Raw genomic sequence first — 13,800 nt, 5'->3', positions numbered from 1 at the left:
GTGCCCAACAAACGAACGGTGTTTTCCCCCATTCCATGCCTTGACGTTTGTGACCATGTTCATTAAAGCTTTCTCAAAACCACGACCTCTACAGAATTTTCAATGACAGGGGATCGATCGGAGGCCACTTAGACATAAAAAGTCAGCAGCATAGCCAGATTAGAGAGAGATACATGAAGTGAGCTGGTCATGGCGTATAGTAGAAAGTATACGTCAACCAGGGTAGCCACGATTCCTGGGCCCAGCGGCAAGTCAATGTGAACGCGCAAACCAAGCCTCACAGCCCCCACGGTGCAGCCCCGACCGCGGCCACAAGCGCCGGGCCGCTAAAAATACCGCTCCGGCGGGGAACTATGGGACCCCCTCCAAACGATAGATGGGACCCTCGCAGCCCCTCCCTAATGTCGACCTAACATCCTAGGAGGACGACTTGCGGCGACGTCCCCGACCCAGCTTCATACGGGAAGGCTATCTTAGTCTACCTCACCTCACCTCACCTCAACTAACCTCTGTTTGGCTCGCCGCCTGATCACACATCCCCACGAGGCGGTGGTTTCCGCGTGTGTTTGCCTCCCGCCGAGAGGCCAAGGACCAGGCAACCAGTGACGCCACATCTTAATTCTCTCGTTACCTTAATACCCCGTCCCGAAGCTCGGTACACACCCAAGACCTGTCATCAACAACGGGAAGGTCAGCTTTGGCGGAAAAGTAAGGGGAGGCAGCAGGCCAAAACCAAAAAGATTAAATAGCCTGTCAGATCTCCCCTTCATCGCGAGCGGGTTGAGCGGGTTGGAAAAAAAAAACCAGAGCGAACCCGCACGCCCCAACTTTCGTCTTACCTCCCCATCATGCAGTACCAAGCCATCCGCATGCTCCTCCCTCGCCGTCCCCATGACGAAAGATAAGAAGCTCGGCCGGATGTCCACGACACCGGCGGAGAAGCGCCGCTCCTTCATCCCCGGCGGCAGCAGCAGCATCAGTAGCAGCAGTATTAGCAAGGAACACAACAACACCAGTGGCAGCGCCTCGAATACCAATGCCGGCGGGCCCTCCTCGTCCTCGTCCAAGCATTCCCCATCGTCGCAGCAAGGCGGCAGTCCGAACACCCATCACGTCCTACACACCTCGAACCCACGCAACAGCGCGGCGAACATCATTGCCCCGCCTCCCCGAGCCCACCACGCCCCCGCGAACTCCTCCTCTGCGAGTCCGAACCACGAGGACAGCATTGTAACGGCCACTGCGTCAAGTAGTAGCAAAGATGCCAAAGACAAGGAACCTAGACACAAGGAAGCCTCTGGAGGGGGCAGCGGGGGCAACAGCAGCAACGCTGCCGGCACCAAAATTACCGGCCACGGCCACGGCGGCAGCTCAGCACACTTGAAGGACAAGGACGCGCGCATAGCGCACTTGGAGCGCGAGCTCGAGATTATGGAGCGCGAGTTCACGAGCGAGCTCGACAGGCTCTCACAGACGGAGAGCGAGACGGCCGTCTTCTGGCAGGCGAAACACAGCGACGTCAACCAGCAGTTCCTCCGCGTCGACGCCGACCTGCGAGTGCTCCGCAGCGAGTCTGAGGCTCGCGATGCCGACCGTGACGCGCTGCGGCGTGAGGTCGGCGAGCTGAGGACGCAGGTGCGCGGGCTCAAGGAGTTTGTGAGCACTAGCACGCGGACCAGCGGGCAGACGTCCGACGAGGTGTTTTGCGACGGTATGGCGAGGTTGAGTAACGGGTTGCAGAACTGGGTTATTGTCAACTTTCGCAGGGCCAAGTTGGGTGCGTTTCTCCCTTTTTCTTTTTATTTTCTTTTTCCAAAACGAAAAACGAATTTCTCTCGGCACATGCCTCGGATGAAACCCTGGAATATACCATCGGAGGAATGAAGAGTATACTGTAGGCTGATCATCATGACAGACTTTACTACTGCAAGCGATGACGTTCTTGAGGAGCTCGGCCAGCTGGTGCCCATGTACGCCGATCTCGAGCCCTCGGCCAAAGTTCACATGCTGCAGTCCGTCGTCTCGCGCGTGCTCGTCGACACAATTTTCGACTCGTACTTCTTCGGCCTCCCCAAGGAGCAGGCCGAGCAGCTCAAGGCCGTGGAGCAGACTCTCTTAGGCTATGGTCAGCAAACCCTCTCCCTACCAACCCGCTTACCCCTTACCCTTTATGAATCCCCAGCAGAAACGGCAGCAGGAAAGAAGAGGGAAAGAGGAAAGAAAACGAAAAAGAAAAGGCAAGCTAACTATGCCGCAACACAGTGGACTCCCAAGAAGCAATCAATAACTGGCGCTCCACGACCCTCGCCCTCCTCCAGCGCGAGGCGGAAGCCAAAATGCAAGCTGAGACGTCGGCGGCAACAGACCGCGTCATCGCCCGCGTGAACCGTATCCTCGATGCCGTCACGGACGCGGCTCCGCCAGCGGCCACGGGAACGACAGAAGCCAATCCCCGCGACGCGGGGCTCCGCGCCCTAGTCGGCGGCGCGGCGGACCTAGCGCGGCAGCTCGCTATGCAAAAGGCCGTCTTCCGGGTCCACATGCCCGACATTGTGCCGCACCAGCAGACGAGGTTCGATGCCGCCACCATGGAGGACATTGGCGGTGAGGACGAGGACGCGCTGTCGCAGCGCGATATCGCGTGCGTAACTTTCCCCGGCATCATCAAGCGCGGGGACGAGAGTGGGGGGCACATGCAGTATCAGAATGTCATTGCCAAGGCAAGGGTACTATGTAGTCCCGAATGAGACGGTTTTGGTGCTTAAACGATGAGCCTTCTACTTTTTTGATGCTTCATCTGTTCGCTCGTCGAACCAAACTCGACGGTTGACTCGCAACCCTCGTTCCTGACGCTCATCTGAGTGTATCAAACACCATATTTCCACCTACCCACCCGTAACCCGCGGTTCTTGATGATGCAGAACCACTATCAATCATTGGCGCAAGTGAGATTTGCACATTACCTATTTCGCAGCATCACTTATCATTGCTTATCCCCTTCGTCAGCCATCGCCGGCGGCCCGCCCACATGACGTGCCTACGGAAAGGGACGCAAATCGGAAAGTCAACCCTCCTCATCATCATCCCGCGCGGGCGGAGGGCTCAACCGAGCCTTGCCTGCTGCTACACTTTCTCCGTAGATTTATCCCATCACGAGCGGCATGAAGCTTTCCACCAGAGCTCGCACTAGAAGTTACCGACCAAGAGGATGCGATATACCACTCGGCGACGCCGTAAGAGCCGTGACGCCGGCCAATCGAGAGACCTCATTTCACTGCAATCCCATGCCTTCCTCACCACCCTGGACACATGCAGCCCTTATGGCGAGCTTCCTGCAGCTTGTCGGCCGGGGTGTGTTAGAAGAGCGGGGTTCGGTCTCTCTTCCCTTCCTTCTTTCCCCTTCCCCTCCTCACCCTTCCCCCTACCTACCGACAAAATCAATGTGTGGAGCGAACTTGATCCTTCCGGTCAAAAAGAAAACATTTGGCAGGTAGAGGGAAGAGATGAGGCTCTGCGAGCCATCGGCGCATCATTCTCTCCGGGTCAGGTGGATTCCCCTCGCCCCTCGAGCTTGCTTCGACCCTCGACGCACTCTTGCTGTGCTGCCAACCTTCCCCCTTGCTGTCCATGTGTCGTGCCGCAACCGCTGCAGTATCCGAGATTTCGCCCCCACTGGCAAGTTGTCTCCATTTCGATGCTGTCTTGTTGGAACAATGCGGTCAACGAACGATCGCCAATGGAATAGAGCATCTTTGCAACTCGGAGCACTGCTTCGGCTATGTCATTTCTGCAGCAAAAGAATTCAAAAAAGAGGCAACTTGCCCCTTTTTTGAGTTGTTTGCTCGAGCTCCTACTTGAGGTACAAGACTCGCTCGCGGTGCAGGCTACTTACTCCCGGCAACTCCGCCGTGTCACTGCAGCTCGCCGTACAGCACTCCCTTGCTCCGGCAACCCCCCCCCCCCCGCTCCCCTCTCGATTTCCTAGTGCCGCGGCCGTACACGTGGACAGCTCATAGTGGGTTGTCGTCGCCATTGTATCCATGGAGAAAAGAAAGAAAGGGAGAGGGCATTGAGCTGTAGACAGAATCGACGTGAATGGGTCTCGTATGACATTGCACTGCAAGCCCGAGTGTCATTGCACTCAAAGATAATGGTAGCCCTACGGAGCTGGAGCTGCCACAGGCGCATTTGATCTGACACAATCTCCGGTCTAACGCTCCCGTTGTAGCGATCGACGATCTCCTGCGCGGCGGAACACGACGTCGGAGACAGACTCCTTTCAGGACGAACCTCCTCACAAGGGAAGGAGTAATGGCCCAAGACCACTCAAGATATCTGCTGACATGGTTGCTCTCTGGTCCACTCTCATCGGTTGGTGGAATGTGACCGGTTGGAGGGGTTGATACTGGTATTGGTGTGGAGAGCTGTATCTATCCGTCCCGAAGGCGTGTGGGCTCGTGCCGCCGCCGGCCGTGGTTCGCATGAAATGCCGTCGAGAGGACGCCAGCCATGTTTGGGCAGCCGTGTGCATGTAAGAACACTATCATCGTATAAGGTCTGACGCGTCTCCCCAATTCGCAAGGAATAATGCAAAAAAAAGGTCAACTCTTCCCCATCTCACTGCTCACATCGTACCCATATCTTTCCTACCTCAAGTGCCCGTCCGCTCGTGCGCGGGCAATACCTCGTTCCACGCTTGTAGTCTCACCTTTTTTGGGTAGTACTGCCTTTTCTCGAACGGTCGAAGTGCAGGTCGCTGAGCTGCAGAGTCGTCTGCGACTACCAACCGCCCAACCAGTCCTGCCCCTACTGCCAGCAGCACATCGTTTCCACCTACCCAGGTCGTCCGTCGGCTTTCCGCTTCTATGTAGCGCGTATCGCTTCGCAACTTCGACTTCTCGATCTAGCTCTTCTATTCTCGCATTTACTGGTAACGGTCAGCGGGTCCCTTTGCCTTGACTTGCCTTTGCCCTTTCCATTCGTCCGAGCATCACGGTCGCCCCACAAAGTTTGTCTCATAGTAGGTGTTCAACACTTCGTTCGAGCATCGAGACTTTTTGCGCAACATGTCGTCCAACGGCCAGGGGTCCAATGACCCATACTTTCCGTCATCATGGTCGGGGAATCCCCAGCCCAGCTCTTGGAACAATACTCCTCGATATACCCCCAGCGTGTCATCCTATGCGAGTTCTTCGTCTGCCTCGCAGGCATCCCGGAGCAGTCATGGCAGCCAGAGCCACTACACTCATTCGGCGAGTGCGCAGCCCCTCTATGACGACTATCGGATGCCTTCAGTATACTCCGAAACGCCGGCTCCATCCGAATACTCCGCGTTGAGCACCTTCCAGCAAGGCATCATGCAGCTGCAGCATGCTCCTCCGCCGAGCAGAAACATGCTGTACTGCGAATTTCAACCTTGGACTGGTTGCCAAGAGCAGTTCAGACTCGATGATGTCGACTCTTGGATTAGGCATACCGAAGACAACCATCTGCGAGGCGAGTACCCTGCAAAGTGCGTGTGTTGGTTCTGCGACGACCATGTTTACAATGTGGGCCAACGTTACGCTGATCCTGGGGAGAATTTCAGTCAACGGATGCACCACATTGCGCACCACATGCTTTATGATGGATATCGTTTCGAACAAAGACGGCCCGACTTCAGTTTTGTCGAGCACCTACATCAAACTGGAAAGTTGACCCTTCAGGACTTCCAGCAGGCCACAAGTGCCAGCGAAGGCCCTCGTGTTCAGGGTGTATATCCGTCCGGGTGGAGGCCAGTCAGAGAAGAGGCAGACGTTGTCGTGGCAGGGCGTGGAAGAAGAAGGCGGAACAGAGAGCGACGCCTCTGATGACGATGGGACCCAGTCATGGTGATACCCATTGCTGATGAAGCTGTCGTCACTGCCAGCGGTCTAAGATTCCGGAGATGTGGGAAACTGGCGCTTGGATACCGGAGCGGGCCGGGGCGAGGGCGTCGATCACGGGCCAGGGGAAACGGCAGAATTTCCGATTAGCCTTTCCCAGCATCAAGGACGGTGGCAACGGTTCATCTGATTTTCTCATCTGTTTATAAGGTTTCCCACTATCCGGTCAGTCGGGATTTCTGCACAAAGGTTGTTCACCTAGCTGAAGGCTAGCACTGCAGGAACCCGCAGGTCGGTCTGCTACCTTGAACGAAACCCCCCTTGTCTTGTGTACCCGAATCCGAGGACATGTGCGAGGCTGGGGGCCAGCTGCAGACGCGAGGCATACTCGGGGGTCACCTGGCCCCCAGATAGGACTGGTGGGCAGGGCGGCGACCCAAGTGGGCAGCAGACCAAGTCAGGCAGGGCTAACAATGTCTCTCGGTATTCTGGGAGTATCGACCCCTCTTTCAGTGTGCAGCGTGCCTTTGGTAGCTCGCTGTTGGCCGCTCTCTAAAGGGACGGTTGCATGGTTTTCTATCGAGGTCTCTTCATGGTTTCGCATCCTGTCATGATGCCTTTTCCATTTGTGCGAAGGGAGACTTCATCCGATGATGCACTTAGGGAAGAGCAGAGTGCGGTCTTGCATGTATGTCCTTTCATGTTTTCTTCAGGCAGGTACGACCCGTCAGACAGTCAGGTCATCGGCAAGACATTCTTCTTTCTTACCCGACTTTACTGCAGGGGCTGCTCCTTTAGGTTTCGTTTCATGCTTTTCGTTTCGAATAGGGAAGGAACAGAACGCTCCCCACTCCAGTCAGCAAGAGCGGAAGAACTACAGACGAGATTAGGCACCAGATGTTACATAATATTCCGCTTGGCTTACATTTCTCACCATCGCTGTTTGCACACTGAACGACACTCGTCCCTATTTCTGTGATCTGTAAGTTGAAAATGGGAAGAGGGTGGATAGTCCTAGTACACAGCAAGTCTGTGAGCGGGCCTCCCACATCCCGTCTTATATCAAAAATGTCCCGCCTTGAACCCCAGGGTAACCACTCGAGCCAACCTCCGCCCCATCGCTATCAGCTATTCGGCCCGTTGGGCCAATGGCGAGACAAATAGTTCAAACTTTGCGTCGAGCGAAATCAAGGCATTCGTCGTTCGCCAGTAGTCACTTTTGAAAGTAGGGCTGTGTGGCGTGGCAAAAGATTGCAAAGTCTCGGAGACGTTTTGAACCACTTAAACGCGCCGTTGCACAGCCTCACTCGGCTCGTACGGCGGCGACAATTTAGACGTGCCGGCGTCTCCGTCCCCAAGTAAAAAGAGTCAACTGTTTTCTACGCAGGCACGTAGGGTCACATATCCTCGTGTTACGATGGATGGGCCGGAGACGCAAGTTTCGATATGGAGAAAAAGAAAATTGACCGGCGAGACATTGTTGTATGCACCGTTGTACTCCAAACGACCGTTGAACTAGAACTCCCACCTGAATATGCGGGGCTGACATGTGCGCCTCACTCGACCGTCGCCCCTCCAGACCAAGTGTATCATCGTCGCAACTTATGACAACCCCAACCCCAACCACAACCAGGATACTCATCACCGGACCACCCCTCCCCCCGCCCCCAAGTCCGCTCGCCTCATCATGCACGCTTCGGAACGCGTCAAACTTGTGGCACAATATCTTGTCTTCCTTGGCGAGATACAAAAAGTGGTGTGTCTTCTCGCGAATGGATCCTCGCTAACTATATATATATATATATATATATATATATATATATATATATATATGAGACGAGATTCCGAGGGCGAACGCAAAACATGAGTTGCCCTCCTGAACTCACTTCATGGCCCAAACTCCTGCTTGAGCACCATTACCTCTTCCGTTGCCTGGTAATACCTTCCGTTACGCTAATTCCTTTCGCCGTCCAAAGAGACCGTGTCCACGGTCTATTGCTCAATGAAACTCGGCATCGACACGTCCGTACCTGACACCATCCACCTTCAGCTCGAAACCTAGACCGGCGCTGTCGACGATCATCTCGAGCGTGAAGTCAAGATTGTCAAACTCCACACCGCGCGTTGTCGTCAAGCGCGTGAATAGGCTTCTCGGTACCGCATTGAGATCGGTGGTCAGCGTGCAGACGTGGATCAGGTCGCGGGTGTAGGCAGAAGGCGGCTCGTCTGCCTCGCACGCAATCAAGTCGTCCGTCACCAGCAATGACTGCCCGGGTCTGAAGTTTCGAGTATAGTGGAACGCGATTGGCGACAGTGGGGATATTGCTTCTCCCTGTATCAACGGACCGGGTCAGTATTCGTCCCCTGGAGCGAAACGGAGTATGCATCTCTGAGCCAACTCACCTTTGCAATGTGCCACTGCATGCGGTCCGACACCATCCACCGTTCCCACAGCGGTGACCAGTATCGCTCGCTGACCGAGTGTTTCTCTTCGTCGTACACAGTTGCGTACGATGTGCCGTAGTGATACCGCGCTTTACGCGAAATCACCATGTTGCCCTCGAGTCCTCGCAGCACCGCTCCTCGCACGACGGCCGTCCAGGCGTACACTGGCTGCATAACCTCGATCGAGCTCGTCTCTTGTAGCGCAGTTACGCTGCCGTGTGTCGGCCTTTCCGTGTATGGAGGCGGCGCGGCACTGGTGAAGTGTGTCTTGAGCTTTCGGTATAGGTAGTCGCTCTGCCCGAATCCACCGACCAGTACGATGCCTGACACAACACCTCCCTTGGAACGAATGCCGGTGACCTGGCCCTGGACTAGATCGCAAACTTCTTTGACCACAGGTGCAAATATTTCTTTGATCTCATCAGCTGACATGACCATAAAGCCGCAGTCCAAACCAGCCTCTTCATCGTCGGGTAAACCTGGGAAACTGCGTCGAGTCAGCGACTTCCTTGGCAATGTTCAAATCAAGGGGTAATAGACCTACGGCACATTCACTTCCTGGTGTTCATCCTCGTTGAAGTTACGTTTGACAAACTCCTCAAAATACCTCAGGCCCATTTGCCATGTTTTGTTCTTCTTGACCTTCATCTCGTCAAAGCGGCTGTGGCCCAGTTTGTTTCTGACATGCTCTTCAAATCTATAGTTGAGGAACGCGCTACCGCAAAGACCGCCGGTGCCGACGGCGGACTCTTCTACTTTAAGCGGCTTTAATGATATGATTTTGTAGGCGATCAGACTAGATTAGCCGTTAGCTATGCTACCAAGATCGATAGCCGATCACGGGCTGACATACTCGACAGTTCCACCACCTGCATCACACACGATGAAGTTGTCACCGGCGTTGAGGTGGTTGGGCTGGATGGCTTTTAATGTGTATACTGCTGCGGCTTCGGGCTCGCTGATCATCTGGATTTCGGATTTTAACCCCATGCCCGCTCGTTCAGCCGCCTGGAGTGTCGTATTCTTTGCTGCGTCGGACCACACAGCCGGACAGGTCAAGACGAAGTCGACTTTGGTAGATTGCATAAACGACTCGCCGTATCTCCGAGTCAAGGTGTCCATGGTGTGCTTATACACCTGTGTTAGATAGTCGCTCACAGCGTCCAGGACGTTCTTGTTGTAGCGCTTCAGTTGGGCCGCAGTGTCGAGCGGGCTCACGTAGAAGGGCAGCTTTTGTGAGCGGTCAAGAAACAATTTGATGCAGCGAAGGCGCGCCTCTTCGGGCTTGAATTGGAACCCCCATTTCACCGTGGGATCGGTACCAGCAGCCGCGTTCGCGGACAAGTCATAGCTGATCTCGGTAGGCACCTTGTCAGAGGTGATGCCGTTGCCGCCCGGCCACGTCTTGATGATTTCGACATCGTCTGGCGTTGAAGTGTAGACAGCAGCGACGCTGCGGTGAGTGTCAGCATGTCATCCCATATGGACTGGGCCATTACGTGAGGCCGCCAATGCTTTGACAGGTGCGCATGGAACATCAAAGAATGATGAGGGGTTAAAGAGTGGGCGCATGTTTGGCAGTCGCTCAGGCAAGGGGTCACATTGAAAATGGCCGAAAAGTCAAGTGAGGTTGCAGAGGGATGCGACTCACCCTGAGAATGTGGTTCCAAAGTCGACGCCGACAATCAGCCGATCGGTAGTGCCGAAGAGTTCCCTTGCAGGTTCCCTGAGGGGGCCGTTGATGGCTTCGGTGGAGGAACTGGGCGTGTAGTTGTTGAAGTAGGTGCTTCGACTCGCCTGGTTTCGTATGCTGCTGGAGCTCGGCCGAAGAGGGAGGTTGAAGCTCATGGTGGCAATATCCGGCTGGGATATGCGCTCAAACCCATACTATGCGCACACAGTTCCGATGGCAAGAAACAAAAGCGAACGGGACAAGCCCTCGCTGGCAGCCGACGGGGGGGCGAGACTGGGTAGCAGAGAGTCGATCAGCGAGAGCAATGGGAAGTCGTCGGCAGTTGTGCGCAAAGAGAAGAGGCGGGCGTTGATCGTCTCTTCAGGACAGCAAGGCTACAGGAACATGATCGTGGGGGGTGGAATGGCGGAGGAGGGGTTCAGTCCTGAGGTGGGCGGGCGCGCTGGTGGGAAAAAAGGAGAGAGATGACAGCAAGGTCTAGACAGCCCAGTGCAGCGCGAGTTGGCGAGGTAGCTCCAGGAGCAGAGGATGACACCCCGCCAGGAATGACGACGGAGTAAGGTAGAGCGACAAAAGCTCTGATTCTTGATCGATAGGAGCAAGTCCACTTGAGCCACGTTTGAGGAACTGAGAGGGGCTTTGCGCGAGCAGATGTCAACCCCGGATATTCTGCTGCCTAATCGAGTTCCTGGTTCCCTTCGATGGAGGAACGAGAACAGGAAGATAGCGCTGGCCGGTCGAGTACTGATGGACAAGGTTCCGTAGCTGAGATTCAAGCACCAGCCTAACGTCGAGGGGCGGGGGGGAAGTGGCAGGGCGAGAGGAGAACCAGGCAAACACTGCCCCACCAACGTCCCTAGCTGCGCAGTGAAAAGGGCTGAAAGCGTGTCCTTGGCCTAAGGTAGGTGGTTCACCAGCTCTCCCTACTGGCTCTGCGCTGACGAGGCGCAGGGCGGCACTGGGCAGCATGGAGAGTGGTTCGCAAAGTAGGAACCGTGCTTCGGTTCTTGCTGATGTAAGCGAATTTGTGACGGGAGGCGGCCAACATCATGTGACCCCGCATGAGGCGGCGCCCGAGGCCCGGAGAAATTCCCGAGGCGCATCCTTGGCACGTCTCGTTTGGATGAAGTCAACCGTTGATGTAAAGTACGAATAGTGCGCCGCCCTCATCAGTCATCCCGGAAGATCGGCCTTTTCTAGCACCCTTTGATCGGCTTTTTTAAGAGAAACATGCGCGGTGACAGACATAAGTTTCGCATTACGCAACACATCTTCCTGGACACCGAATTTGAGTCTGACCTTCTTCCGGTCTGCGCTCGTTGCGCCCTTGACTCTTCTGTCAGACGTAGCGCAAAAGAAGGAGCCTATACAGTGGAGCTGCCGCAACAAAGACCGTAAAAAAGCAAGTCTATCCATAGCCTCCCTCTTCAGGCGCTTCCGAGCTCCACCAGCAAGTGGTTCAAGAAACAATACGGACCTTCCTACAATACCGTCGCGCAGCCAACATCTGTATGCAACTGGCTCATGTTGGTTCCGCCAGGTGTTTGCAGACTTGCGCAACCCGACATTGCTACTGACTGAGGTGTTTTGTAAGGTAGTGCGCCTGGAGACTTTTTGACTATCCGTACCTAAGCTGTGTACTTTGCCTGTAGCCGCTGCTCACGAGCGCTTGCTTCTTACACCAGCTTCTGGTTCACCGACGCCATCAGTCACTCGCCACCATGGGAAACCTCCGACGTATATATGATCAGAAGGCATCGAACTTCCATCTCATCGGAACCAGTTGGGAAGGCCACAATACGGTATTCTAACCGTTCAACTACGATCGCTGGGGCGTCGAGAATGTCGGGGTGCCTCTTGACAGATGAGCCAGCGAGACCACGTCCCTGAGGGCAAGAAGACATGTTCCTACTTCCATTTTCCCTCGACGGATGTGATGAGGCAACCTGTTCTATACGTGGGTTTGACTCGAAACTCTGCCGATTTACATCAGCATGGGTGCCAAGACTTGACGTTTACGACGGGAGGGCGTTACCGGCACGTTTGATAGAGTAGATGCTTCTTACTGCGCCGTGCTGTGAGGTACGTCACTCCGTCTATGGTGCTCCTACTGCGGCTACTGCTGCTCGAGACCGATTCGGAAGTGTTCCAAGCAGCTGCAAAGGGCGGCCAGCAACCAGTGGACGATGTAGGAAGAGACTTGTTCTTCCTAGACGTTAGCTCAAATGTGAATGCCTTGTTTTCTTCCCTGCCCGAGACAGCACAAAGACGAGACATACGCCCAACTTTCTTTTTCCCCTCCTCTTTTTTTTTTAAAAAAAAAATAGAAGGCCGAGACCCCTCGCATTGTCCCAGACCACGGCTCGCGCTGGCGAGGCGTCGGTGAAATTAAAAGGAAGGGGGAAGAAACGCCTTGGAAGAAGAAAGCGCGGGAACGAAGAATTACCTCCAAGATGGTTGAAAGCAATCCGTTTTTTGAGGCAAGGCCCTGAGAAAACCACGCATATTGTCGAGGCCAAGATAATTTCCTTTTGCTTCTGTCAGTATGAAGAAATGACGCTAGTCATCTCGGCAGGGTATCAACATTCAGAATGATTCAATAACGAGTGTGTTGCAATCACTGGGCTCCGGACAGTTCAAACGTATGATACGAGACGATCAACACCGGTTCCAACAACCGCCAATAACGACACCCTCTCGAACAACCGCACCCCGTCAAACACAGCCTCACACCGTAGTGTACACGCCCTGCCCTGCCCAGCTTTGCCGTTTCATGCATCCTTCCACTGGCCCCCAAATCCCGGCCGTAGTAAAATAGACCACTAGTGGTAGCACATCCTGCCGGCCGCCAAACACAGTACCCAACCGAAGATACTCATTATATGCATACGAAGCTGCCCAGGCCCTTTGTGGTCTTGCTACTTTACTCGGTGTATTCACTTATTCCCATCCATGGCCTCTCGTACAACACGGCGCCCCCTCGCCTGGCCTTCTTCAGCTCGCCGTAGCCGCAGCCCAGCATACGACATAACTGTGAGCTCCGCCTCGTTGCTTTGGGACCGCGAAACCCCAAGGTTACACCTACCTAGAAACCTTACCGGGCCGGCTCACCGGCCGCGGGAAAGGCGCCAACGCCACACCCGCCCGCGCGTCTAAATCGTCTCATGATTCAGCTTAGAGTCAATTCGAATCCCATCGTTTGCACATGCTCTCAAACACACACACACACACACACACACACACACACAGACAGCATACTGACAACCAAAAATCTCGTCCCCACGAACGGCACACGGCATAAAGAACCTATAGGCGTGATTCGTAATCGATGTACATCTCTTGGATGCCATCTTGTTATTATGTAGTACGGTTATAGCAGAACTTCCTAATATCGCCCGCCAACGTAGGAGTTTCAGTTCCACTCACCCTCGTGACTATGTCTTTTTTTATCCCGTCTCATCCTCAAGAATTCCACATATAAATTTGACAGTTTCCATGCGATTGAACAAACAATCGCGAGACTCAGCCTCTGAGTAGCGTTGACAGGATTGCCCATATGTATACCATTTGTGTTTTCCGCGGTCCATATATGACAAACTATCCATTGGGCGTCCTGTGGCCAGATTCGGCTTTCCTCAAGTCATCTGACGTGTCCAGCCCGCAGAGAATCTTAGAAGATAGTGTGCCCTTGTCCTTCCTTGTACGGAAATGTGTGACCATGTTTGACCCTCCCTTATCTTGTCCCCAGTCCCTATTGGACTGTGTCCATTTTCTTCCGATTGGGAGACTGCCACTCCT

General features: G+C 54.5%; 3 protein-coding genes across 3 annotated transcripts; 2 read left to right on the top strand and 1 right to left on the bottom strand.

Annotated features, from left to right (window-relative positions):
* Positions 1-891: 891 nt before the first annotated feature.
* CORC01_07053 (uncharacterized protein) lies at positions 892-2,747 on the top strand (the record flags this gene model as incomplete). The annotated part of the gene is made up of 3 exons (XM_022618691.1): positions 892-1,777; positions 1,916-2,125; positions 2,263-2,747. 3 exons carry the CDS (start codon positions 892-894, stop codon positions 2,745-2,747), a joined length of 1,581 nt encoding a protein of 526 aa, XP_022474791.1.
* Positions 2,748-5,066: 2,319 nt separating this feature from the next.
* CORC01_07052 (uncharacterized protein) lies at positions 5,067-5,849 on the top strand (the record flags this gene model as incomplete). Its single annotated transcript, XM_022618690.1, has 1 exon — positions 5,067-5,849. The coding sequence occupies one exon, from the start codon at positions 5,067-5,069 to the stop codon at positions 5,847-5,849; it is 783 nt and encodes a 260-aa protein (XP_022474790.1).
* A 2,014-nt stretch (positions 5,850-7,863) lies between these two features.
* Positions 7,864-10,157, bottom strand: CORC01_07051 (uncharacterized protein; the record flags this gene model as incomplete). The annotated part of the gene is made up of 5 exons (XM_022618689.1): positions 7,864-8,196; positions 8,268-8,796; positions 8,854-9,105; positions 9,163-9,762; positions 9,961-10,157. 5 exons carry the CDS (start codon positions 10,155-10,157, stop codon positions 7,864-7,866), a joined length of 1,911 nt encoding a protein of 636 aa, XP_022474789.1.
* Positions 10,158-13,800: the final 3,643 nt, after the last annotated feature.

Source organism: Colletotrichum orchidophilum (genome assembly GCF_001831195.1).
Source record: "Colletotrichum orchidophilum strain IMI 309357 chromosome Unknown Scaffold_55.1, whole genome shotgun sequence".
NCBI lineage: Eukaryota > Fungi > Ascomycota > Sordariomycetes > Glomerellales > Glomerellaceae > Colletotrichum > Colletotrichum orchidophilum.
The sequence above is the reverse complement of the archived record's forward strand: the minus strand, read 5'-3'. Positions and strand labels throughout refer to the sequence as shown.